General features: G+C 40.6%; 1 protein-coding gene across 7 annotated transcripts in view; it reads right to left on the reverse strand.

Annotated features, from left to right (window-relative positions):
- Positions 1-26,204, reverse strand: part of LOC112070701 (NHS-like protein 3) — a 50,681-nt gene that overhangs the window by 13,431 nt on the left and 11,046 nt on the right. For 5 of the 7 annotated variants that reach the window (XM_024138138.2, XM_024138139.2, XM_070439079.1 and 2 more), the window contains one exon: positions 20,897-21,149. In XM_024138138.2, the coding sequence (XP_023993906.1) occupies positions 20,897-21,131 (235 nt within the window). In that variant the 5' untranslated portion in view covers positions 21,132-21,149. The remainder of the gene's footprint in view (positions 1-20,896; positions 21,150-26,204) is intronic. The other 2 variants (XM_070439081.1, XM_070439080.1) reach the window with 1 other exon arrangement.

A 26,204-nucleotide genomic window follows, 5' to 3' on the forward strand; every position in this document is an offset into this window, starting at 1 on the left:
TCATGACTTTATATTAGCTAATTTACTATATTAAGTTGTCTGCTTTTTGTGCTTTGGATTTAGTTTACATAGAAATGACTTGTTACGTTAGCCTATGTTATATAATTCCAAAGTAGTTTTTAATTTAAATTTTTAATTTATTTCACCTTTATTTAACCAGGTAAGCTAGTTGAGAACAAGTTCTCATTTACAACTGCGACCTGGCCAGTTATTGTCTATGTTTCATATTAGTTCATTGTTTGCTGTTCTAAGTTTCACCCTTGTAACTTTGGAGAGGCCACTAAACTCTCGTAGCCATTGTTTATTTGTGGTTCTCACCTCTGCCTTTGTCTCCAAGGTGTTACTGTTTGCATTGTGTGTGTGCTTCACACCTACGTGAGTCACTGTACAGATAAAGTTTAGGCTTGGTGTTTTTACTTTACAGTAATGTTGTTTTGTAAATMTAGTCAACTGTAATTCTGTGTGTCTTACAACAATATGTCCCTTTATTTGATTCACCACAGAGCGGAGGATGTAGAGGATTTGGATGATGACATTTGGGAGCCACCCCTCTCCAGTAAGCGCCCCCGCCGAWCAAGGTCTTCACCCCCCCGCTGCRATGTCAATCACCCCGTCTGATGGTTCTACATCCACTTTCATAGACCTCTTGAAAATGAAAATAGGGTCTGTGGCACCATTCGTCCTAACAGAATCTGCTTTTTGTGAAATGGAAGGACACTAGTGAAGTAACCACTCACCACACAGCATAAGGCATTCAATAACAACCATGTCTGTCAAGGATGGTGAAAAAGGAAGAATGTCCCCATTCCTGTTTCTGTGAAGGACTACAATGCCAGCATGGGGGGTGTCGACCTATCTGATGCTCTGATAGGCTACTACCAGGTCCCCTCCACTTTGCGGACAGTAAAATAGTTTCTTTCTCCACAAGCAGATGGCCAAAGCAAAAAGGTCAATCCTCTCTCTACCAGTTGGCCTTCCAAGTGCAGCTGGTGTTGGAAACGGCTGAATTGGGGGCCCAAAGCAACCTCACAACCATCACAAGACCCCCCACTCAAGGTGAGCGCCACTATCCAACACACATGCCAAAAGACAAAAGGAGGAACTGCAAGCATTGCACAAAACACAGGGGGGGGGGGTGAAATGCAACGGTGTAACTTAAATCTAACCTTCTACACCTGGGATGTAAAACGAACACCATTTGTACAAAGTTCCGCTTATTTCTATTTTTGCACCTTTTTTAGTGAAGGACATGTGTGTAACCYTGTGTGACATTTTATATTWAAAAAATTATGTACAGTACCAGTCAAAGGTTTGGACACCTACTCATTCAAGGGTTTTTCTTCTTTTTTTTCCTACATTGTAATAATAGTAAATAATAGTGAAGACATCAAAACTATAAAATAACATGTAGTAACCAAAAAAGTGTTAAATCCAAATATATTGTATATTTGAGAATCTTCAAAGTAGCCACCCTTTGCCTTGATGATAGCTTTGCACACTCTTAGCATTCTCTCAACCAGCTTCACCTTGAATGTTTTTCCAACAGTCTTGAAGGAGTTCCCACATATGCTGAACACATCTCAATTGGGTTCAGGTCAGGTGATTGTGGAGGCCAGGTCATGTGATGCAGAACTCCATCACTCTCCTTCTTGGTCAAATAGCCCTTACACAGCCTGGAGGTGTGTTGGGTCATTGTCCTGTTGAAAAACAAATGATAGTCCCACTAAGCGCAAACCAGATGGGATGGCGTATCGCTGCAGAATGCTGTGGTAGCCATACTGGTTACGTGTGCCTTGAATTCTAAATAAATCACTGACAGTGTCACCAGAAAAGCACCCTCACACCACCTCCTCCATGCTTCACGGTGGGAACCACACTTGCGGAGATAATCCGTTCACAAACTCTGCATCTCACAAAGACACGGCAGTTGGAACCAAAAATCTCAAATTTGGACTCATCAGACCAAAGGACAGATTTCCACCGGTCTAATGTCTGTTGCTCAAGTTTCTTTGCCCAAGTTTCTTTGTCTCTTTTTATTGGTGTTCTTTAGTAGTGGTTTATTTGCAGCAACTAGACAATGAAGGACTAATTCATGTAGTCTCCTCTGAACAGTTGATTTTGAGATGTGTCTGTTACTTCAACTCTGAAGCATTTATTTGGGCTGCAATTTCTGAGGCTGGTAACGCTAATGAACTTCTCCTCTGCAGCAGAGGRAACTCTGGGTCTTCCTTTCCTGTGGCGGTACTCATGAGAGCCAGCTTCATCATAGCGCTTGATGGTTTTTGCAACTGCACTTGAAGAAACTTTCAAAGTTCTTGACATTTTCCGCATTGACTGACCTTCATGTCTTAAAGTAATGACGGACTGTCTTTTCTCTTTGCTTATTTGAGCTGTTCTTGCCATAATATGGACTTGGTCTTTTACCAAATAGCCCCATCTTCTGTATACCACCCCTACCTTGTCACAACACAACTGATTGGCTCAAAGGCATTAAGGAAAGAAATTCCACAAATTGACTTAACAATGCACACCTGTTAATTGAATACCAAGAGTGTGCAAAGCTGTCATCAAGGCAAAGGGTGGCTASTTTGAAGAATCTCAAATATATTTTGATTTGTTTAACACTTTTTTGGTTACTACATGATTCCATATGTGCTATTTCATAGTTTTGATYTCTCACTATTATTCTACAATGTAGAAAATAGTAAAAATAAAGAAAACCCTGGAATGAGTAGGTGTGTCCAAACTTTTGACTGGTACTGTATATCTGTTGCTTTTATATTGTTTTTGTAAATAGTTCATGTGTATGTAGGACCAATACATTGGATATGCCTAGACTAAACATTCAGGCACTTTGGAAAGGTTGAAATAACACTTGGATGTCCCCCGACACCACCACAAATGTTTGAGTGAGGTTGGTGTTGTAGAAATTTAGTTTTTATAGTGAACAATAACATTTAGGCACATCCAGTGTGCAAAAACAGTGCAATTACCACATTCTGACACTTTGGAGAGGTTGAAAGGACACTTGAATGTACACTGGATACCCAAAAACACCACCACAATGTTTGAGTGAGGTTGATATGGTAGAAATTGTGTTTTTATACTGAACAAATAGCATTTAGGGATTGCAAATGTGTTATAGCACTGGAARTATCTAATATACAGACATATGCCACTTTGGAGAGGTTTAGGGACACTTGGAAACGTCCCGTCACCACACCTGACACCACTTACTAAAACATCTACCCATTTCTAGTTGTTAGGTCTATCAAWCCCATTTTTTTCTGATATTGTTCACATGTTGTGGAAGCCATCTGATGCGTGTCCAGCTCTGGGAATCCATAATTCACTTATAGCTTGTCAATGAAAGATTACTTCCAAAATACATTTTAAAAAACMTACATTTTGTGTGGGCTTAATCTTGTGTATTCTGAACTATGTAACTCCTATATATATTCTGATCATTTTGTCACGCCCTGACCTTAGAGCCTTTTTTATTCTCTATTTGGTTAGGTCAGTGTGTGACTTGGGTGGGCAAATCTATGCTTCTATTTCTTTGTTGGCCTAGTATGGTTCCCAATCAGAGGCAGCTGTTTATCGTTGTCTCTGATTGGGGATCATACTTAGGCAGCCCTTTTTCCCACCTTCAGTTGTGGGATCTTGTTTTTGTACAGTTACTGTGTAGCCTGCAGAACGTTATGTTCGTTTATCCTTTTGTTGTTTTTTTGGTGTTCATCAAATAAAGAAAGATGTACGCCTACCACGCTGCACCTTGGTCTCATTCCAACAATGGACATAACACATTTCCTCATAATATCCCAGATGTCTTCTTTCCAAATATACATGAATAGCAGTTACTTTCGAGTATGTCTATTTAGGCAGAAATCTACATTTTGCCATTATATTTAAGATGTTAAAGGAGAGGAGAACAAAGCGGTATGATGACACAGTGGGAGACGGTTGTGACCTCAGAGTGACTGTGTGATAGAGGTCGACCGATTAAATCGGCATGGCCGATTTCAAGTTGTCATAACAATTGGTAATCGGCATTTTTGGACGCCGATTATGGACGATTGCACTCCACGAGGAGACTGCGTGGCAGGCTGACCACCTGTTACCTTGGCTCCTTGCTGCACTCGCGTAAGTTACTAGCTAGCATTAAACTTATCTTATGAAAAACAAATCAAACATAAATCACTAGTTAACTACACATGGTGTTCTGTTATAATCTCCACCCGGCACAGCCAGAAGAGGACTGGCCACCCCTCATAGCKTGGTTCCTCTCTAGGTTTCTTCCTAGGTTTTGGCCTTTCTAGGGAGTTTTTCCTAGCCACCGTGCTTCTACACCTGCATTGCTTGCTGTTTGGGGTTTTAGGCTGGGTTTCTGTACAGCACTTCGAGATATTAGCTGATGTACGAAGGGCTATATAAAATAAAATTGATTTGACATGGTTAATGATATTACTAGTTTAACTAGCTTGTCCTGCGTTGCAAATAATCAATGCGGTGCCTGTTAATTTATCATCGAATCACAGCCTACTTCGCCAAAAGGTTGATGATTTAACAAGCGCATTCGCAAAAAAAGCAATGTCGTTGCACCAATGTACCTAACCATAAACATCAATGCCTTTCTTAAAATCAATACACAAGTATATATTTTTTAAGCTGCATATTTAGTTAAAAGAAATTCATTCATGTTAGCAGGCAATATTAACTAGGGAAATTGTCACTTCTCTTGCGTTCAGCGCAAGCAGAGTCAAGGTATATGCAGCAGTTTGGGCCGCCTGGCTCGTTGCGAACTGTGTGAAGACCATTTCTTCCTAACAAAGACTGTAATTAATTTGCCAGATTTTTACATAATTATGAAATAACATTGAAGGTTGTGCAATATTTAGACTTATGGATGCCACCCGTTCGATAAAATACAGAACGGTTCGGTATTTCACTGAAAGAATAAACGTTTTGTTTTCGAAATGATAGTTTCCGGATTTGACCATATTAATGACCGAAGGCTCGTATTTCTGTGTGTTTATTATATTATAATTAAGTATATGATTTGATATTTGATAGAGCAGTCTGACTGAGCGGTGGTAGGCAGCAGCAGGCTCGTAAGCATTCCTTCATACAGCACTTTCCTGCGTTTGCCAGCAGCTCTTCGCAATGCTTGAAGCACAGCGCTGTTTATGATTTCAAGCCTATCAACTCCCGAGATTAAGCTGGCAATAATATAGTGCCTATAAGAACATCCAATAGTCAAAGGTATAGGAAATACAAATGGTATAGAGAGAAATAGTCCTATAATAACTACAACCTAAAACTTCTTAACTGGGAATATTGAAGACTCATGTTAAAAAGCTTTCATATGTTCTCATGTTCTGAGCAAGGAACTTAAACGTTAGKATTTTTTACATGGCACATATTGCACTTTTACTTTCCAACACTGTGTTTTTGCATTATTTAAACCAAATTGAACATGTTTCATTATTTATTTGAGACTAAATTGATTTTATTTATGTATTATATTAAGTTAAAATAAAAGTGTTCATTCAGTATTGTTGTAATTGTCATCAATACAAATATATATATATAAAAATCGGTATCTGCTTTTTTTGGTCCTCCAATAATCGGTATCGGCATTGAAAAATCATAATCGGTCGACCTCTACTGTGTGAGAGAATTTATGAGTTTGTGGCCCACTGAATTTATAAGCTTGTGTCCCACTGAGTTTTACACAACACTTGGCCTCTGGTGAAACTAGGAACAAACATTCAACAGTGCCCTCTTACGATGAAGAAGACTTCTCTTACGAGGTAGGCAGGTAGATATGAGCCTGTGTAACAGATATACCTGCAGATGTCTGGTCTGCCTCATTCCAGTCCATTTCATCTTCAGACACTACAGGCCATGAKAATCCCTCAGGTTTTAACATGTCAGCACACATGCATGCCGTGAATAAACACATTCAACTACACACACCCCTAATGACTTGAGCTCACGCAAATTTCAGAATTAGTAGCCAGACACAGTAAATGTGATAATCACAGTAATTACATCAATTAAAGCCAAAGATCCTGTGTACAGACCAGAGTACTTCCCTGTCGTTCTCTAATTAAAAACACTTAAAGGTCAGGAGTGTTCCCCACATCCCTGCCAGGCAGCACCACAGCAAAGAGCTTAGCTAGTGATAAGCACCAGATAAAAGCCCATTAAAAAGAATGGAGGAGAACGAAGGAGAATGTGAAAAATTCAGTCAGACTTGCTAGGGCACGCACATTTCAGCAAGGCGCAGCTATACAGGTCACACAATCACTCAGGAGCTCAACATTTACATTACTAGACCAGCAGGGAGAACTTTCCAGACTGTCAGGAGACACTATGCCCTCAAGGACAAGTGTTAAGTTTCCATGCTTTACAGATATCCTATGGCAAGCTGTTTTAGAAAAACATTCAGGAAAAAAAACACTTAATTATTAGTAATATTAAAACAAACACTGCTTGATCATAATTTAATGTAAGTTTATTGTAGGTCTATGTGTAGTACAACACAGATATGTAATACACGGTGGTAGATACACTAAAACGGAGGTCTAGGGGTATCTAAGACAAGCAGAATAAACTGATTTGTGACCATTGCTCCACCATGCACAATGCCTGCAGTAGCCAGTATTCTCAGTAACCTGCAACGGGTGTAGAAGCAGCAGCACAGTGGGAATGCTGGGTGGCGAGGTTCCACTGGGCAGGTCTCTCTCTGTGTGCACATGTACATGCTGCTTATCACTACCTCATGCCTTGAGGGCATGAAAAGAACTGTGCGTTCTGGGATGGAAAAACAATTACCCCAGTAACCACCTTGACTTTATGTGACCATTTTGTCAGAGTGGGATTAACATAAACTAAAGCTGCATTGCTCTATTTCTCTAGCATGCCATGCATGAAGTCGTGCAATAAAAATATGTTTATCTTTTTAGATTAAAGTACCACCACAATGTCCATTGAAGACTCACAACTTCCAATAATGCAATCATCATGAAACTCGTTTGTGGACTGGAGTTTTAAATACATTTCCTGCCGTGACAGTAGTGTGTGAGAAGAAAGTGTAACGTATCTGTGTTACATTACAATAAATGCTGTATGATTTCATAAATAATAACGGTTGTTGAACGCCACGAGGCGTGGCCAGGTAATGATTAAACTAAGCATTATATTCAATGATTGATGAAATCCAACCCCAACACATCATACAGATAGGACTAGAGGGCATGCATGCTGGCACTGTATAGACACAATCTGATCTCCTCAAAATCAGGGTGTGCTGACTAATATTCCCAAATATTAAAATGTAAATGTTATTACATGCTTCTCCATACTATATTATTAGGATTCCTATTAGCTACTGCTAAAGCATAAACTTTTCTTCTTGGGGTCCACAGTCCATACAAAACATAAAACACAACATAATACAGAACATTAATAGACAAGAACAGCTCAAGGACAGAACTACATACATTTAAAATAAGAATAAGAATAAAAGCTTTCATACACTTATGCCTTAACATTCCGTGCATCATGTACTCAATCATCATCAACATTAACGGCTATACTGCAGCCATTTTTTCCCCCCACACATTTTTTCCTGTACATTCTCTACTGCTACAATTGCTTTCTCTAAACTGTCCTGGAAATTATTACATCACAATTCCAGTGTTCAGTAAGTCACACGGTACAATAACAGCAACAATCCTGGTTCTTGTACCTTCAACAGTCTGAAACCAATTCTATCAACAGACATGAACGTTGAGTCTAATACCGCGTTCAAAACAACTGGGAAGTTGGAAATCTCCTGCTTCGGGCTTCAGTGCATTCAAGAAAACTGGGAACCTTGAAAAAATATAAATAAAAAAGAGCTCCGACTGGGGAAATTAATTTTGAATGGTCATCAAACTCYGAATTCTAAATCGAGAACTCAAGCCTCTTTCTAGAGCTCCGACTTTCCGATCTGAAGATCACCGACGTCATGATTCAATCTCGTTTTTTTCCTGAGTTCCCAGTTGTCTTGCCAGCACCATAACATTCAAGTCTAAGATCCTCAACTTCGCACAAACAGACACTGCCAGAATCATTTATTTACCATCCGTGTCCTTGGTCCTTCCATCTGATGTCAATACTATGCATAATCATGTGATGCATAGATGCTATTGAATGTAAACAACACATGAAAACAAAAACAGAAATGCAATAATCACGTGGAGTTCCACCAAAGTTGTTAATTCAACTTTTTCCCATTCATATGTATTGTTATATTGTATATCAGGCAGGCAGAAAAATCCTACAAGCCAACCTGAACTCAGGGGTAGACGTAACATAGTAAATATAAATACGGAACACTCCAATTAGTACGGTATGTTACGTATCATATGGTATGTATTCATTTATGGATGTCCACCATCCACTTCATATATGTTACGAATTGCAATTCGTACAATATGTTCTGAATTTTGCAAAACAAATGTTGCAAATTCCAATATGTTGTGGCTAATGTTAGCTAGGTGGCTAATACTAACGTTAGCTAGAGGTTAGGGTTAGGGGTTAAATTTAGGGTTAAGGAATAAGGGTTAAAGTTAGAAGGTTATGGTTAGCTAACGTGCTAAGCAGTTGCAACGTAGCTAAAAAGTAGTAAGTAGTTGCAAAGTTGCTAACTAGATAAAATGCTAAAGTTGTCCGTGTTGAGATTCAAACACGCAACCTTTGGGATACGCCCGACCAACCACCGTACTTTGTTTTTTTGGCTAAGTAACCTTCTATCTTATGTAACCATACCAAACCATACCAGAAATGATTTCACCTTTATTTAACCAGGTAGGCTAGTTGAGAACAAGTTCTCATTTACAACTGCGACCTGGCCAAGATAAAGCAAAGCAGTGTGACACAGACAACAACACAGAGTTACACATGGAATAAATAATAAACAAGCCAATAACACAATAAACAAGTCAATGACACAGTAGAAAATAAAAAGAAAGTCTATATGCAGTGTGTGCAAAAGGCATGAGGAGGTAGGCAATAAATAGGCCATGGGAGCGAATAATTACAATTTAGCAGATTAACACTGGAGTGATAAATGAGCAGATGATGATGTGCAAGTAGAGATACTGGTGTGCAAAAGAGCAAAAAGTAAATAAAAACAGTATGGGATGAGGTAGGTAGAGAAACAGGTTATGATCAATGACATCAAAAGCTGCACTGAAGCCTAACAGCTCCCACAATCTTCTTACGATCAATTTCTTTCCGCCAATCATCAGTCATTTGTGTCAGTGACGAGCATGTTGAGTACCCTTCCCTATATGCATGCTGAAAGTGTGCTGTTAATTTGTTTTCTGTGAAATAACTTTGTATTTGATCAAATCACAATTTTTTCCAAAAGTTTGCTTAGCATTTGTAACAGCCTGATTGGTCAGCTGTTTGAACCTTTAAAGGGTGCTCTGCTATTCTGTGGTTGCGGAATGACATTTTCTTCCCTCCATGTCTGAGGGCACACACCATCTTCTAAGCTGAAATTGAAGATGTGGCAAACAGGAGTCACAATTTATTCCGCTACCAACCTCAGTAATCCCCTCTTCCACACCCACTTTGTGTAACTCCAAACTACAATGCTTGTCTTTCATTATTTGGTCCATTATGCATGAATATGAAGGCTCAGCATTTGTTGTTTGCATGTCATACCTAAGTCTGCTAATCTAGTCAACAAAAAAGTTATTAAAGACGTTGGCAATATCAAAAGGTTATGTTATGAACAATCCATCTGCCTCGAAGGATGGAGCCAAGTTTTCATTTTTGCCTAGAATTTTATTTTAAGTACTTCAAAGCTTTTTTACTATCATTCTTTATATAATGTATCTTTGTTCCATAGTAGAATTTAGTTTCTTCTTCTTTTTGTTTAGTTACGTGATTTCTCAATTTACTATATGTTTCCCAGTCCGCGGTGTTGTCAGACTTATTTGCTATTCCCTTTGCCTCATCCCTCTCAGCCATAGTTTTTAATTAATAATTTATCCATGGGGATTTGGCAGTTCTAACAGTCAGTTTCTTGATGGGCGCGTGCCTATCAGTAACCGGAAGAAGCAACGTCAGACCAACAAATATTTTTCACATCTTCGACATAGGAATCATTGCAAAACCTCTTGTATTATTATCTATACACAATTTTAGGGGCAGTCTTTGGAACTTTGTTCTTTCTGGATATGGCTATTTTATTATGATCACTACATCCGATGGGTTTGAATAGTGTTTTAGAGCTGATTTCGGCAACATTAGTAAAGATGTGATCAATAAACATGGATGATTTAGTTCCTTTTCTGTTTTTAAATACCCTGGTAAGTTGACTGATGACTGATGAACCAGATTGTAGGAATTGGTTACAGTTTGAAGCATCTTTTTTTAGTGGGCAGCTTGATGACAACCAGTTAATATTTGCAGTAGGTCACCCAGAAAATATATCTCTGTTGATATCACATACATTATCCAACTTTTCACACATTGTCCAAATACTGACTTTTAGGACTTGGTGGTCTATAGCAATTTCCTACGACAACAGGCTTTAGGTGAGGCAGATGAACCTGTAGCCATATTACTTCCACATTATCTGACATGAGATCCTCTCTCAGGCTAAAAGGAATACGACTCTGGACATACATGGCAACACCTCCTCCATTTGCATTTCTATCTGTCCTATATATTCTACAACCATGTATAGCTACTATTGCATCATCAAAGGAATTATCTAAGTGTGTTTCAGAGATGGCCAGAAAATGAATGTTTTTTGATGTTAATAAGTTATCAAATCTCATGAACCTTATTTCTCAGGCTACATATGTTAATATGGGCTAATAAAAATTTTAAAAAAGTGTTGGTTTCTCCCACAGCAAGTCAAAATTGTCACAAAAGGAGACATTTCTGTCTTTGCCGTTCCTCTTCAGGAACTCATTTAGGGCAGCGAGGCGGCTGTACCGTTATGAACCCCTTCTATAGCTGTTTAATAGCTGGATCTGATCTTCTAGGATATATGGAGGCCGACCAGACTACCTCCCACCCGACTTCCTTTGCCTTGCCAGTGTCCAGTCTCCCTCTGGCCACGGAGTTGAGCTTACCATCTGTCCAGTGGATTGGAGCAGGTCAGTACTGCCTGACTCATTGACCCCTCGGCTGTAGGAGGCATTCAGAACGGACATTCTGTGTGCATGGGCTGCATCAAAGTACTTAGAAAGCACATCTTGTTTTTCCCGCAGCTGAGCTAGCAGCCGGAGAATCTCCTCCCTAAGCTGCTTGATGATGATAAATTCTTTGTCTGTTCCAAATGTAAGTTAATTTATCAGTTTTACCTTATTTTCCTCCTCTTGCGCAGATATCATCTCGCACCTAGCCTATTTGAGCCCAGACGTAGACACATAACACTGGTGTTTTGACTCTAGCACTGCTAGCGTTATCTTGCTCTGGGAGCATGATGGCTAACTGCTAACTATTGTGTTTTTTTAGCAGGAATCCGGGATACAAACTTTCGGTCCCAGCCGAACAAGCTAACTGCGTTGCGGAATCCTTAGCTATCAGAACTTCTAATGGTTAAAGATGTTGTTGTTGTTATGATTCAAAACTATTTAATGAAAACTATTTCATAAAAACAGACTGAGTGTAGACATTGAAAGTCATAAATGAAATACTGTACAGCATTCCTCTGTAAAATTATAATACTGCAGGGCATGGCCGTGGTGTGGCGAAATCTGTGCAATCTTTAGAAGGACAAATCGCTGAGAACATTTGACCTTCCCTCTTTTTCTTAAACAAACACACACACACACACCACAGTCACACACACGTACAAAGGGACACCATTCCCTGGGCTCTAAGGAAAAGTGTGTATAGTGCTGAGGAATGCATGGAATCTCTATAAAGTCTACAGATCAAAAGTCTACAGATCAAGAATCCAGGTGACRTTCTACAGGTGCCAGGTTAACAGCAGCACCATATAACTCTGGCATCTCCTCAGTCTCCTTATGCCCCTCTCACTCAGCTTAGTGTGAGCCTGGATGTCCCACTATAGAGAACACAGGATATGAGAGACTACAGCAGCATTAGGCCAGCTAACAGCTTGGCTTGACTAGGTTACTTACAGGATCAACTGGGCCAAAAGCACTGCAGGCAAATAACACACTGTAGAAGTGCTGAGACACACGCAGGTGAAGCATGCAGGGCACACAGGTAAATCACACAGACAGCAACCACCCAAAGGGTCAGTAGCCTATGTAATTGTGTGTCCCAGGCCCATGTGAGTCATTGTCCTGGTTATCACAGGTCATCACGGGAGGATGTGTCAACACAGTTACTGGGCCAGTGTGTTTCCCCACATCACTATGGAGGGTCCAGGAGCACACCGTTATCTCTGCTAGCTACTGTGCACTCAAACATGATGTCTGGGTCAAACTCCATGGTCCATTTTTACCAATACATTCCCACCAAGAGCAAAGGTGGGGTAAACACTCTTCTGAGGAGGTTGCACTGGACGAAGGATTTGTTTAACAAAAGAAATCCTCAATTTCTCACCGAAAGTTCTGAACAAGAGGCCATATGCCCGTGACAACCTAAAAAAAATTCTAAACCAACCACCATAGATCCCCTCTCATTCCCCATCCATTGAGGATATTGTTTCAAGACACACATCAACTGTCTGTCAGACTGAGGTTTATAATATTAGTATTGTTTGGATACACCAACACACACAATCCCCAGCCAGAAACTGATCTCTGATAGAAACCTATTTAATCTCATTCATTGTAGGGTGAGGAGGGAGGGATCCATGTGAAGGGAGGTTGGGTCATAAGAAACAGAACCCCTTGTTCCTACTTACTGTAACTGTTTTGGCTGGGGCTTTAATTAACTGGGTGCATACCAACAGCAGCCCTCTGCCCAGGCCAGGCTGAGGTGGGGTGGGTGATGGGCCCCATCCTCTCTGGTATCACTGTGAATCACCATCAGAATGAGCTGGCATTAATTTGAATATGGTTTACCTGCAGGAATTTAAACTTCTGGGGGAGATTGTGAGCTTTTCCAGGAGCATTTCTGTATGTGATGCCTGGTACTATGCCTCTGGATGTTTTCTCATAGAATCGTCAGTTGCTTTCTTATTTGAGCCAGTCACAATGTTGGTAAAAGCAAACTGCCTTTTGGAGTGACTTGCCAGCGCAAACAAAGAACATACCACGTGTTCATGGCTGAGGGCTCAATGCCTTGGCTTGCAAAATAACATCTGGAATATAATGAATATAGAATAATGAATACTTCCTAGTTTATGATGATATATATAACCTGAAGGGAAGCTTTGTGGCCTACCTCTTCATTACGGCTGCATCAGTGGGTAATCCACTCACACAACAGCAATACCCAACCATACTGAATCAATTAAGTGTTTCAAAGGTGAGTAAATGTATCAAATTCACTTCTAATTCTCCTTCACCAGATAGGTAAACATTATATCACATTTCCAGGTGTTACAGTTGTACACCACTGGAGAGCAGAAGTCCATTCAGTTAGTAGCCCCACCTACTGGTAACACCCAAATGGGAACACTACGTGCACTCTGAACTGGATTCAAAGAGATCTGAGGGAAAACGGAGGAAAATCTTCCAGGGGAGGCCTGTGCCCTGCTATGCACAATGTGGGAGGTAGCCCGTGCTGACCTTGGCAGGGGAGAAATAACTTCTCCCCCACTCACAGTTTACATTCGCTCACAGAACTCTTAGCAGCACACCACCTAACATTACGAATAGGCACACCATCTGAGAGCCAGTGTGTATGCACGTGGTGTGTGTGTGTGTGTGTGTGTGTGTGTGTGTGTGTGTGTGTGTGTGTGTGTGTGTGTGTGTGTGTGTGTGTGTCAAGGCCGGCGTTATAGGCGGGCCTTAGGGGGCCTGACCAGCCCTACCATACCTCCTTGCCAGTCTAAATAAAATATTGATAATTTATTTGACCGAGACGCACGTGGACAGAAAGACGCATCAATCTCAGTTAGAGCATCCAAGCGAGCGAAACAGCGCCACTTTGTCTCAGTATGTGTAGACCATGTATCGGATGCTGTCTGGACCAAAAGAGTATGGCATGTCATACTATTTCTGTCCAGAAAGCATCAGATACATGGACTACATATAGAGGGGCGCTGTTTTGCTCGCTTTGATGCTTTCTCCGGTGATATAATTTCAGCAGAGAGGAAGAGGTGAAGCTAGAGGGCTCACCCTCGCCAAAATCCAATGTAAGCCCAATGCGTTTCTATTAGAATAATATGCAGACCTAAGCTTGTCGCCTGCCTTCCCGCCTTTGGGACAAAGACTCCCATTGTTAGGGAGGAGATATGAGCATCTCATCATTATATACAGATCTCTGGTTTCAGCCTCTTGCGAATTGGAAAGGACATTTGGCAGGTTCACAGGGTACTGTTAGGATGCTGGATTGCCCTAAAGTAAATTGATGTTTTTTTCCAAAATTATACAATTACTCCAGTCTCAACAAAATCATTTGAAATACTTCATCAGGGAGCATGACAGCCACAGAGGATCATTAGCTTCTTTWAAAAAAATAGCTGTGGTTTGTTTAAAATCACAAGTGTGTGTTTGGGAAGCCCGAGTTGCGGTTGTCAGTGAAAAGCGTCTACAATATGAGAGAAAATAATGTGTCTTGAGTATATTTTTAAATGTTGCGTCAAGAAGGGGGAGAGGGTGTGGCGAAGATATGGTGTGTCTCTCTCCAGAATGCATGCATATGTAGGAAAGTCCACCACTAATTTTTTCTTTGCCTCACAAGTCAACAAAGTCAGTTTTTTTTTCTCCATCCATTTTGAATGATAGTTCCTTAGTATTTGAAAAATCTTTCCAACACTCACGGCCTCGGCAATCCCCCAAGCCTCGGTCTGAAAGAGCAAAATATCATGATCTGACGATCCCATATATCCAGTGGAAACATCACAAAAAACAGCTTTCTGTCCCGAGCTCACTGGCGCAGGAAATTTTGAGGGCCCAGAATAGGCTACAATAGGCTAGTTGATACAATGTTACAAGTTTGTTAGTGACATGTTGGGACCCTGTGATTTGATACAATGTTGAACTTCACTAGCAATAGCTCAAGTCAAGACAGAAAGGGAGGCAGACAGGTGGAGAAGAGAGATAAATGTGATTGAAAGAACCAGAATTTATCAGGATATTTTCTACTGTTTTCATTTGTCGGCTTTAGGCCCATGTATTTTACGTATAGGCCTACTGCTGCATTGGCCCATAGTTCTATGCTCTCATTTCTTTAGCCACCAATGGATCACAGTGTATCAATGGGTCCATATGTCAGAAGCTAGTGAGCTCACCATAGTTGAATTTTAACTTTTCGATTTTTATCATTTTACTTCAGATTATTATGATTAACCACGTGACAACGATTTTGAGAAACGAAAACATTATTATTGAAATTAAACTGTTCCATGAAAATGTGCATATCAAAATAATCATAACTGGCAGGCAGATCGGTAGAAATGGTAGGATAAATTGTAAGCTTCCCCAAGCTTGAAACTCACGAGCTGCCTATGGTCTTTACTATTACACCCATTAAAAAAATTATGAACGTGCAACCGCGTGCTAATTATTAGAATCAGGTGCACTAGACTAGGAGTAAAAACCTACAGGACCGTAGCTCTCCTGGTCCCGTATCCACAAAGCAACTCAGAGTACAATTTCAACGATTCAATGGAGTTACAGTTCATATAAGGGAATCAGTCAATTGATATAAATTAATTAGGCCCTAATCTATGGATTTCACATGACCAGACAGGGACACAACCATGGATGGGACTGGGAGAGCATAGGCCCACCCATTGGGGAGCCAGGCCCAGACAGTCAGAATGAGTTTTACCCCACAAAAGGGCTTAATCACAGACAGAAATACTCCTCAGTTTCATCAGCTGTCCGGGTGACTGGTCAGACAATGCCCCAGGTGAAGAAACCGGATGTGGAGGTCCTGGACTGGCATGGTTGCACGTACTGCCAAATTCTCAAAAACAATGTTGGAGGCGGCTTATGGTAGAGAAATTAACATTAAATTATCTGGCAACAGCTCTGGTGAACATTCTTGCAATCAGAATGCCAACTGCACACTCCCTCAAAAATGAAGGCATCTGTGGCATTGTGTTGTTTGACAAAACTGCACATTTTAGAGTTGCCTTTTATTGCCCCCAGCACAAGGTGCACCTGTGTAATGATCATGCTGTTAAAACAACTTATTGATATGCCACACCTGTCAGGTGGATGGATTATCTTGGCAAAGGAGAAATGCTCACTAACATGGATGTTAACAAACGTGCACAACATTTTAGAGAAATAAGCTTTTTGAGCGTATGGAACATTTTTAGAATCTTTTATTTCAGCTCATGAAACATGGGACCAAGTCTTTATATGTTGCGTTTATTTTTATGTTCAGTATAGATAAATGCAGTGGTTCCTGTGCCATATGCAATTGCTTTGGAGTAATTCAAAGAATGTTTTGATATTTCTATATAATCAATCCATAAATAATATAGACCTACATGCAACAGTATCTTTTGTGCCTTTGACATTGATTTCACAAGGCCCATTTCACATGATATGCCTAAATACTTATAGCCACTAGGCTAATAAATACATTTAATTACCTACAATATGTTATTTCAAGTTATCCCTTTCGAGCACAATATCACGTATTTTAAAAAATGCCTAAATTGGGCATGCCTATATTGGACAACAGAAGGCATCTAGGGCTTATGCTAACTTTGATTGTGTTCGGTGAAAATGATAGACCTTTCAAACATTGTATGCAACATTATCGACAAGTGACTTGATGCCTACTGGGCCAAAGAGATTTAGAGTTGTTAAACAGGAGTGACGAGTATGATATAATGGTAATATTGTCAAAACTCTGATTTTAACAACCAGCAGAATTGGTTAAAAAAATAAGGTTATGTATGTCAACATATTAGGCGATAATTAAGAGAAGGCAAAGTGATCATGTCTGGCGAAAATTATATCAAACGTTTTACCATTGCAACATTTGATGTACAGTCACATTCACTGTGGTTGTCTGAAGCGTGTTAGAGTTCACAGCTGCCGATGCCTCATTGCGATTGGTTATTCCCCATCATTTGCAACGTTAATGAGCATCATCACTATCTTTCCTTTGTGGTACCTCAAACTGTCGTGATTACCAGCTCAGATAAACTTTTATGAGTTGATTTTACTCCTGGCTCAGAGTGTGTCTGGGCAGTGTCTTAACATCTCAATAAAACCTACTCTGAGCTGGGAGTTTTTGTTGTTGTCTTAAAACAGGTTTTAACACAGAATTCCTATGACTTTTTTGAGATGCTTTATGGATACGGGCCAAGGTTTATGGAGTAGTGTTGAGTGATTAACCAAAATGTCGGGGGGGCTTTCGGTTAATTAAACAACTAATTAACCGACGTCGGGTCAATTACTTGAAAACCATTTCATTTTTTGTGAGCTTAACGCYACGTTTCTCTAGAGAGAAATCAAATGATTCACAATACATTTTTTGGTCAAGAACTATGTGGGATGCTGGGCTGATTGGAAGTTGTAGTTGTAGGCCAGGGTGGGTACACACAGACCATTTGAGTTATTTTCGACCTAAAATATATATGAGACCTCACGAGAGAGGAAATGTACACAACGACGAGAGGGATAGAGACAGCTCGTGAGGTAGCTCTACCCAATTGATAGTTGTAGTAGTTGGCAATAAGTTGTCTTGAAAGTATGCCTCATCTACTTTGAAGAACTAGCAAAATAATTGTCAGCCAGCTAGCTACTAGCTTAGCTATATAGGATGACTTGTTCAATGGGGAGCACAGAAATAACATTACATGGTTGTCTGGTTGGCTGCTACTGCATGAGCAGGAGATGATGACTAAGGAATGGACAAATAATAAAGCCATCTAATAAAAACTAAGTAATATACACAATTTAAATATTTTCTTAAAGTAAACAAAGAAATGTGAATGAATTATGGTTAATATGTGATAAGCAGAGTGGTAGAAAAAGTACTCAATTGAGTTAAAGTAAAGATACCTTAATTGAAAGTTACTCAAGTAAAAGTCACCCAGTAAAATACTACTTGAGTAAAAGTCTAAAAGTATTTGGTTCTAAATATACTTAAGTATCAAAAGCAAATGTAATTGCTAAGATATACAGTGGGGCAAAAAAGTATTTAGTCAGCCACCAATTGTGCAAGTTCTCCCACTTAAAAAGATGAGAGAGGCCTGTAATTTTCATCATAGGTACACTTCAACTATGACAGACAAAATGACAGACATTTTGACCCCACGGGGTGAGATCTTGCGTGGAGCCCCAGATCGAGGGAGATTATCAGTGGTCTTGTATGTTTTCCATTTCCTAATAATTGCTCCCACASTTGATTTCTTCAAACCAAGCTGCTTACCTTTTGGAGATTCAGTCTTCCCAGCCTGGTGCAGGTCTACAATTTTGTTTCTGGTGTCCTTTGACAGCTCTTTGGTCTTGGCCATAGTGGAGTTTGGAGTGTGACTGTTTGAGGTTGTGGACAGGTGTCTTTTATACTGATAACAAGTTCAAACCGGTGCCATTAATACAGGTAACYAGTGGAGGACAGAGGAGCCTCTTAAAGAAGAAGTTACAGGTCTGTGAGAGCCAGAAATCTTGCTTGTTTGTAGGTGACCAAATACTTATTTTCCACCATAATTTGCAAATAAATTCATTAAAATCCTACAATGTGATTTTCTGGATTTTTTTTCCTCATTTTGTCTGTCATAGTTGAAGTGTACCTATGATGTAAATTACAGGCCTCTCTCATCTTTTTAAGTGGGAGAACTTGCACAATTGGTGGCTGAGTAAATACTTTTTTGCCCCACTGTACTTAAGTATCAAAAGTAAAGTAGGAGTATAAATCATTTCAAATTCCTTCTATTAAGCAAAGCAGACGGCACCATTTTCTTATTTTTAAAATGTATGGATAGCCAGTGTCACACTCCCACACTCATACATAATTTACAAAAGATGCATTTGTGTTTAGTGAGTCCGCCAGATCAGAGACAGAAGGGATGACCATGTGCTGTATTGATAAGTGTGTGAAATGGTAAATTTTCCTGTCCTGCTAAGCATTCAAAATGTAACGAGTACTTTTGGGTGTCAGGTAAAATGTATGGAGTAAAAAGTACATTATTTTCTTCAGGAATGTAGTGAAGTAAAAGTAAAAGTAGTCAAATTTAAATAGTAAATTATAGATACCACTCAAAATTACTTTAATGTACTACTTAAGTACTTTACGCCACTGGATAAGCAGTAATGTATATTCACTACCATCATGGGGCTCTTATTAATTGTTTTATTCTGTGTTACACTATTCAACCCACTGTCAGTGTCAGGAAAAAGGCTGATGATGGCTGAGGAAAGCTCATAACGGATTTCATAAAAATAAAAAACATTTTAATAAACACGATTATTTTTTTCATGATCTAACCGAAGCGACCTCAAAAAGCACTAATCACTCAGCACTATTTTGGAGCAATTAGCCAAGACTACACTAGAACCGACAGATAAACACACATAAAACAGCTCTTACTAAACCGAGCAGTGCTATTGTGCTCTTGCAAGAGCGGAAATAAATGACAATTAACAAATGGGCTCCCAAAGAAAACAAAAATGTTGGCCTGTGTGTGTTTGTGTTTCTGTGTTGTGCTGCTTGCATCATTTAGATTGTAGGTGTGATTTTCCAAACATTACATTTAGCAGGAATGAAAGTCAAGCTGGTACTTACAGTGACTCTTAATCATTGAAAACACCTTACCCAAAAATGTGGCAATACCACGGGATACAGTACACTGATTAAACAAGGAATTACTGATATTGTTCAACATTCTCTCATATATAGTACATATAGCTATGTAAATTTAAATCTCATCGCGGTGCCTCTGAAGAGCGTTCTATGTGAATAAGCTATTAATTTCTCTATGTCTAAATGTGTGTATATTTCTTTATGTCTTAACTTGTGTAAGTTTCTCTTTCTAAACATACATTTCTGTATGTCTTAACGTATGTAAGTGAGCCATATTTCATCCCTTCTGTGAGTCTACGTCAATGTTTGACAGTTTGGAATCTGGACCTGTGCGCAACCTGAACAATGCTGGAGGTTGGTTGGGTATCACAGAACAGGACTGACAAGAGTTCTTCACGGCAAACAATGTCTGGGGAGGTCAAAGGGTAGCTGGCGAGTCAGAAACTGTCCTCCAGAGAGCAAACATGCTTTGGTGTGCAAGACCAAGATATTGAACTGTTTCTGAACACCCAACACCACAATCCAGAGACTAGACTATAGCTACCTAGCCCCACTTGAAATGATATCAATAAACAAACAACCTGGTTCACAAACAGCAAGCTACAGTCTGAGCCATATCCTCTGAACCACATACAGTCTAGAAAGAGAGGTACCAGTAAACATATTTTGATTGCTAAACAATGTTAAAACATAGTCAATCACATAGCGGAGAGTGAGGATCCACATAGGTGGGTTAACGTTTTTCATCATGAATCTTGTTCTGGAGTGGTTACTAGCTGGGACAGCCACAACGTCATAAAAGCCATTTTAAACCTAACCTTAACCACATTGCTAACCATAATCCCTAAATTAAGACCAAAAATCTCATTTTTGTTTTCATACATTTTTACAATATAGCCAATTTTGACTTTGCAGCTGGCCCATCTAGCGGAAATCGCTCAGTTCTTCCTCAAGAACAAGACTCATCCCAATAAACGTCAACCTGCTCCACATAGTGGATAACCTGTTAGGTTGTTCTTACCATGGCTGTGGCCCTGTGGGGAGATCTTACCAGTCTTTGGACCAACTGAATGAAAGTCCTGGATCTGTCCGTTAGCATTGACCTCCTTCTTCTTCTTTCCCTTGAACCAGCTGAAGGCCCGACCCAGGGAGCCCCCACGCTTCTTCCTACGGACCCCTTTGGTGTGCCTCTCATGGGCAAACACCTCCGCCACGTCCTGGGGGATCAGGTCTCCCACAGACTCACGGCCAGACATCCCACCTGGACCTACTCCCTAAGAGAGAGAGAAGGAGAAAAGAGAGGGAGTCAATTATAGAAACATAACCATATTTATGTAACAAAATCCTAGCTCTTCCACTAATTTAAGGAAAACATTTGCATAAATACTTTTCCATTGTCCATTCCAATTGCTACATCAATAGTACACAAGCATTGCACCATTGGTTTAAATCGACTTCAACTCTTTTGATCATGCCCCTCTCTGTGTTAGGGTGTGGGGGAGCAGAGCCCAGACCACACAACCAGCGTACTCAGACCCATCTTGCCTGCTTCTCAACCAAACTTCACTGCCTCTGCAAAGAATTGGCACTGCTCCCTTCATTCCTGACCATGTAGTCATAATGCACAGTGCCCCACCCGAAGCCACACACACAGACATCCACACACACACACACACCACACACACACACCAGCACAATACCAGAGAACTAACAGCATCGATCTACAACACTAGCTCACGCTGTCTCTTATTGTCTTTCTTTGGCTCCCTCAACACCCTGACACAATGAGCTCATCGCCCTCCCTCTCTTCCATCCCTCTTCCGCCCTGCCAAACTAGTTTCCTCTAAGGCAGGTATCTCAATACAGCAAGATATGACTCCATCTAAGCTACAGTACATGCAAAGCATATCAGCCAAGTGTCAGTTCTTCAGAGATAATCTGTGTGTTTGAGACATGCAACCAACACATACAAATCCCCAAATTACTGAGTCTTGGCAAGATGCCCCTCTACTGCCATCCATCCCTAATGCCAAAATGTCCAGGAGGAGCCTTTGGCCTCTGCAATCCCTCTCCAAGATGGGTCTCAAAATGATCATAAATGGGCTCTTCTCTAACAGAGCTCCATTATCAAAAGATCCTTTTAAACTATTGAAGGATTTAGGATGAGATGTAGTGTACTGTAACTAAGGCCCTGGTTTGGCTCTAAAACACTAGCTAAATGATTGCAGCAGATGCAGGCTGCCAGACACCCCTCACACTGGTCATAAATTAACCGTTAATCACTCCAATCTCCTAGAGGAATGTCAGCACTCAACCACTGGAATCTCCAAATGCTCTTAAATGGAGMAATATGGGGAACATCATCTCCACCCACCCAGACAGACAGTGACCATCACTGAACTAACACCACAGTACTGCTTGGCTCTGCTATCCCAAGCAGAGCATTTCACAAGGAATGTCAAGAGAGACAAGCTCATATCACATGAATGTCTTAATAGGAAATGGTGGACTTTCCCATGGATGTTCAGTGAAATAATCAAAAGGATGGCTGGAGAAGAGCTCAGGAGTGTAAATTTGTCTAATTTGATTGATCCATGTTTGGTTCAGTCTGGTCACAAGGAACTGACTCACATCACATCATGGTTACCTGATAATAAACCAATGACTTCCTGCTTCTCAAAATGAAGTACACACATTTTCACTAGGGTTGGGGCGGTAGCCAATGTATCCCGGGGTATTTCGAAATACCCTCAGTATGATTTTCCAATACCATCTTTTAATACCTTTTAAATATACTGAACAAAAATATAAACGCAACATGTAAAATGTTGGTCCCATGTTTCATGAGCTGAAATAAAACATTACAGAAATTTCCCATATGCACAAAAAGCTTATTTCTCTCAAGTTTCGGGCACAACTTTGTTTACATCCCTGTTAGTGAGCATTTCTCCTTTGCCAAGGTAATCCATCCACCTGACAGGTGTGGCATACCAAGAAGTTGTTTTAACAGCATGATCTTTACACAGGTGCACCTTGTGCTGGGGACAATAAATGGCCACTCTAAAATGTGCAGTTTAGTCACACAACGCAATGCCACAGATGTCTCAAGTTCAGGGAGCGTGCATTTGGCATGGTAACTGCAGGAATGTCCACCAGAGCTGTTGCCAGAGAACTGAATGTTAATTTCTCTACAATAAGCTGCCTCCAACACAATTTTAGAGAACTTGGCAGTAAATCCAACTGCCCTCACAACTGCAGACCACGTGTATGGCGTCGTGTGAGCGAGCGATTTGCTGATGTCAACATTGTGAACATTGCCCCATTGTGGCGGTATGGGCAGGCATAAGCTACGGGCAACGAACACAATTGCATTTTATCGATGGCAATTTGATTGCACAGAGATAGCGTGACGCAATCCTGAGGCCCATTGTCGTGCCATTCATCCGCCGCGATCACCTCATGTTTCAGCATGATAATGCACGGCCAGATGTCGCAAGGATCTGTACCAGTTCCCGCCAATATCCAGCAACTTCGCACAGCCATTGAAGATCAGTGGGACAACAGTCCACAATCAACAGCCTAATAAACTCTATGCAAAAGAGATGTCGCGCTGCATGAGGCAAATGGTGATCACACCAGATACCGACTGGTTTTCTGATCCACGCCCCCTACTTAAAAAAATACAGTATCTGTGACAAACAGCAGCATATCTGTATTCCCAGCCATGTGAAATCCATAGATTAGGGCCTAATGAATTTATTTAAATTTACTGATTTCATTATTCGCTGTAACTCAGTAAAGTACTTGAAATTGTTGCATGTTGCGTTTATTGTTGCATGTTGCTTCTACTGGCACAAACAGCCAGTCACATGTGTTTGTTTACAAAGAAGCACAATGAGCAAAACGGAAGCTTCGTGAGGTGAGTCACTCCTGCAGTGCAATTTAAGTGAGGTGATCAAGTTACACTTGTATGAAATTCACTACTAATGTTTGCCAGCTATATCTCTTATAACTATTAAATTCACTAAAATTGGGTTTTGCTAACTTGCTAGCGTTGGTAAGAGCAGAAGAGATAATCCCCTACTGGATTAAGATCCCTGCTGTGCTGTCTATACTGAACAAAATTAGAAACGCAACATGCAACGATTTCAAAGATTTTACTGAGTTACAGTTCATATATGGAAATCAGTCAATTTAAATAAATTCATTAGGCCGTTATCTATGGATTTCACATGACTGGGCAGGGGTGCAACCATGGGTGCACCCACTGGGGAGCCAGGCCAGGCCAATCAGAATTATTTTTTCCCCACAGAAGAGCTTTTATACAGAGAGAAATACTCCTCCGCAAAAAATACTGCCCCTTTTGTACACTGTCGGTAATACCTTATATTACGGGACGGCACAGGCATGGTATGAAGATATGGAAATCAGGAGACCGCCCAACCCTAATTTGCACATATTACACAAGATTAAGTTAGGTCCAACAATGGATCATGCATTTCAAAATGAGAAGGTGCTACAAATCAGAGCAACAATCACAACATTCATGACAACATTGTATATTCCAGTGCATCTAGCACAATGCTGTACCTGTGATTGATTTGCTCGTATTTGATGCATGGCCTTCCATAGATAAATACACTGCTCAAAATTTTTTGCAAGACACCCCCAATAAAGGAGTGGTTCTGCAGGTGGTGACCACAGACCACTTCTCAGTTCCTATGCTTCCTGGCTGATGTTTTGGTCACTTTTGAAGGTGGGGGTTGTGCTTACAGCCCAACACCGTGCAGGCGTTTGCATTTGCCAGAGACACCAAGATTGGCAAATTCGCCACTGCGCCCTGTGCTCTTCACAGATGAAAGCAGGTTCACACGCACATGTGACAGACGTGACAGAGTCTGGAGACGCCGTGGAGAACGTTCTGCTGCCTGCAACATCCTCCAGCGAGCCGGTTTGGCGGTGGGTCAGTCATGGTGTGGCATTTCTTTGGGGGGCCGCACAGCCTCCATGTGCTCGCCAGAGGTAGCCTGACTGCCATTAGGTACCGAGATGAGATCCTCAGACCCCTTGTGACCATATGCTGGTGCGGTTGGCCCTGGGTTCCTCCTAATGCAAGACAATGCTAGACCTCATGTGGCTGGAGTGTGTCAGCAGTTTGCAAGACGAAGGCATTGATGCTTTGGACTGGCTCGCCCGTTCCCCAGACCTGAATCCAATTGAGCACATCTGGGACATCATGTCTCGCTCCATCCACCAACGCCACGTTGCACCACAGACTGTCCAGGAGTTGGCGGATGCTTTAGTCCAGGTCTGGGAGGAGATCCCTCAGGAGACAATCCGCCACCTCATCAGGAGCATGCCCAGGCGTTGTAGGGAGGTCATACAGGCACGTGGAGGCCACACACACTACTGAGCCTCATTTTGACTTGTTTTAAGGACATTACATCAAAGTTGGATCAGCATGTAGTGTGGTTTTCCACTTTAATTTTGTGTGACTCCAAATCCAGACCTCCATGGGTTGATAAATTTGATTTCCATTGATAATTTTTTGTGTGATTTTGTTGTCAGCACATTCAACTATGTAAAGAAAAAAGTATTTAATAAGAATATTTCATTCATTCAGATCTAGGATGTTATTTTTAGTGTTCCCTAATTTTTTGAGCAGTGTATTTGCCTAAGCATACAACAGAGCACTTTGGTAACTCCCAACTAAATTTTTCAGAATATGCCTAAGAGACTCTCTTTCTCACACACACACAATTAAGGATCAGGACAACAAAATTATCACAAAGTTGCCCCTACCAAAATTACACAGTTGTTTCATTGGCACGGTAATTATAGGACTCCTAACCACACATCTCAATGGTGGCTGGGTGTTGAAACACAAACAATACACACATAATAATACCAACAAAAAGAGGTTTAAGGACAAAAGTTCCTTGAGAAATCCTTGAAGGTATCAACATGAGACTATTTATTTAACTGCAGCCACACCAACCATTGGCTTCCGCTGTGGTTTTCCAGCCCAATGCTGCTGAAGCAGGCCTGTGCTCTGACATGCCGTTTACATTTCCTCACAATAGATGTGGTGCTTTTACGTCGACCAAAAGAATCATCTCCTGAACAGTACTAAACAGCAGCAAAATAACTAAATGCATACATAAATACAGTGCCTTGCAAAAGTATTCACCCCCCTTGGCGTTTTTCCTATTTTGTTGCATTACAACCTGTAATTTAAATTGATTTTTATTTGGATTTCATGTAATGGACATACACAAAAATAGTTCAATTGTTGAAGTAAAAAAGAAGTACTTATAACTAAAAAATAA

This window comes from Salvelinus sp. IW2-2015, unplaced genomic scaffold (genome assembly GCF_002910315.2).
Source record: "Salvelinus sp. IW2-2015 unplaced genomic scaffold, ASM291031v2 Un_scaffold1396, whole genome shotgun sequence".
Lineage (NCBI taxonomy): Eukaryota > Metazoa > Chordata > Actinopteri > Salmoniformes > Salmonidae > Salvelinus > Salvelinus sp. IW2-2015.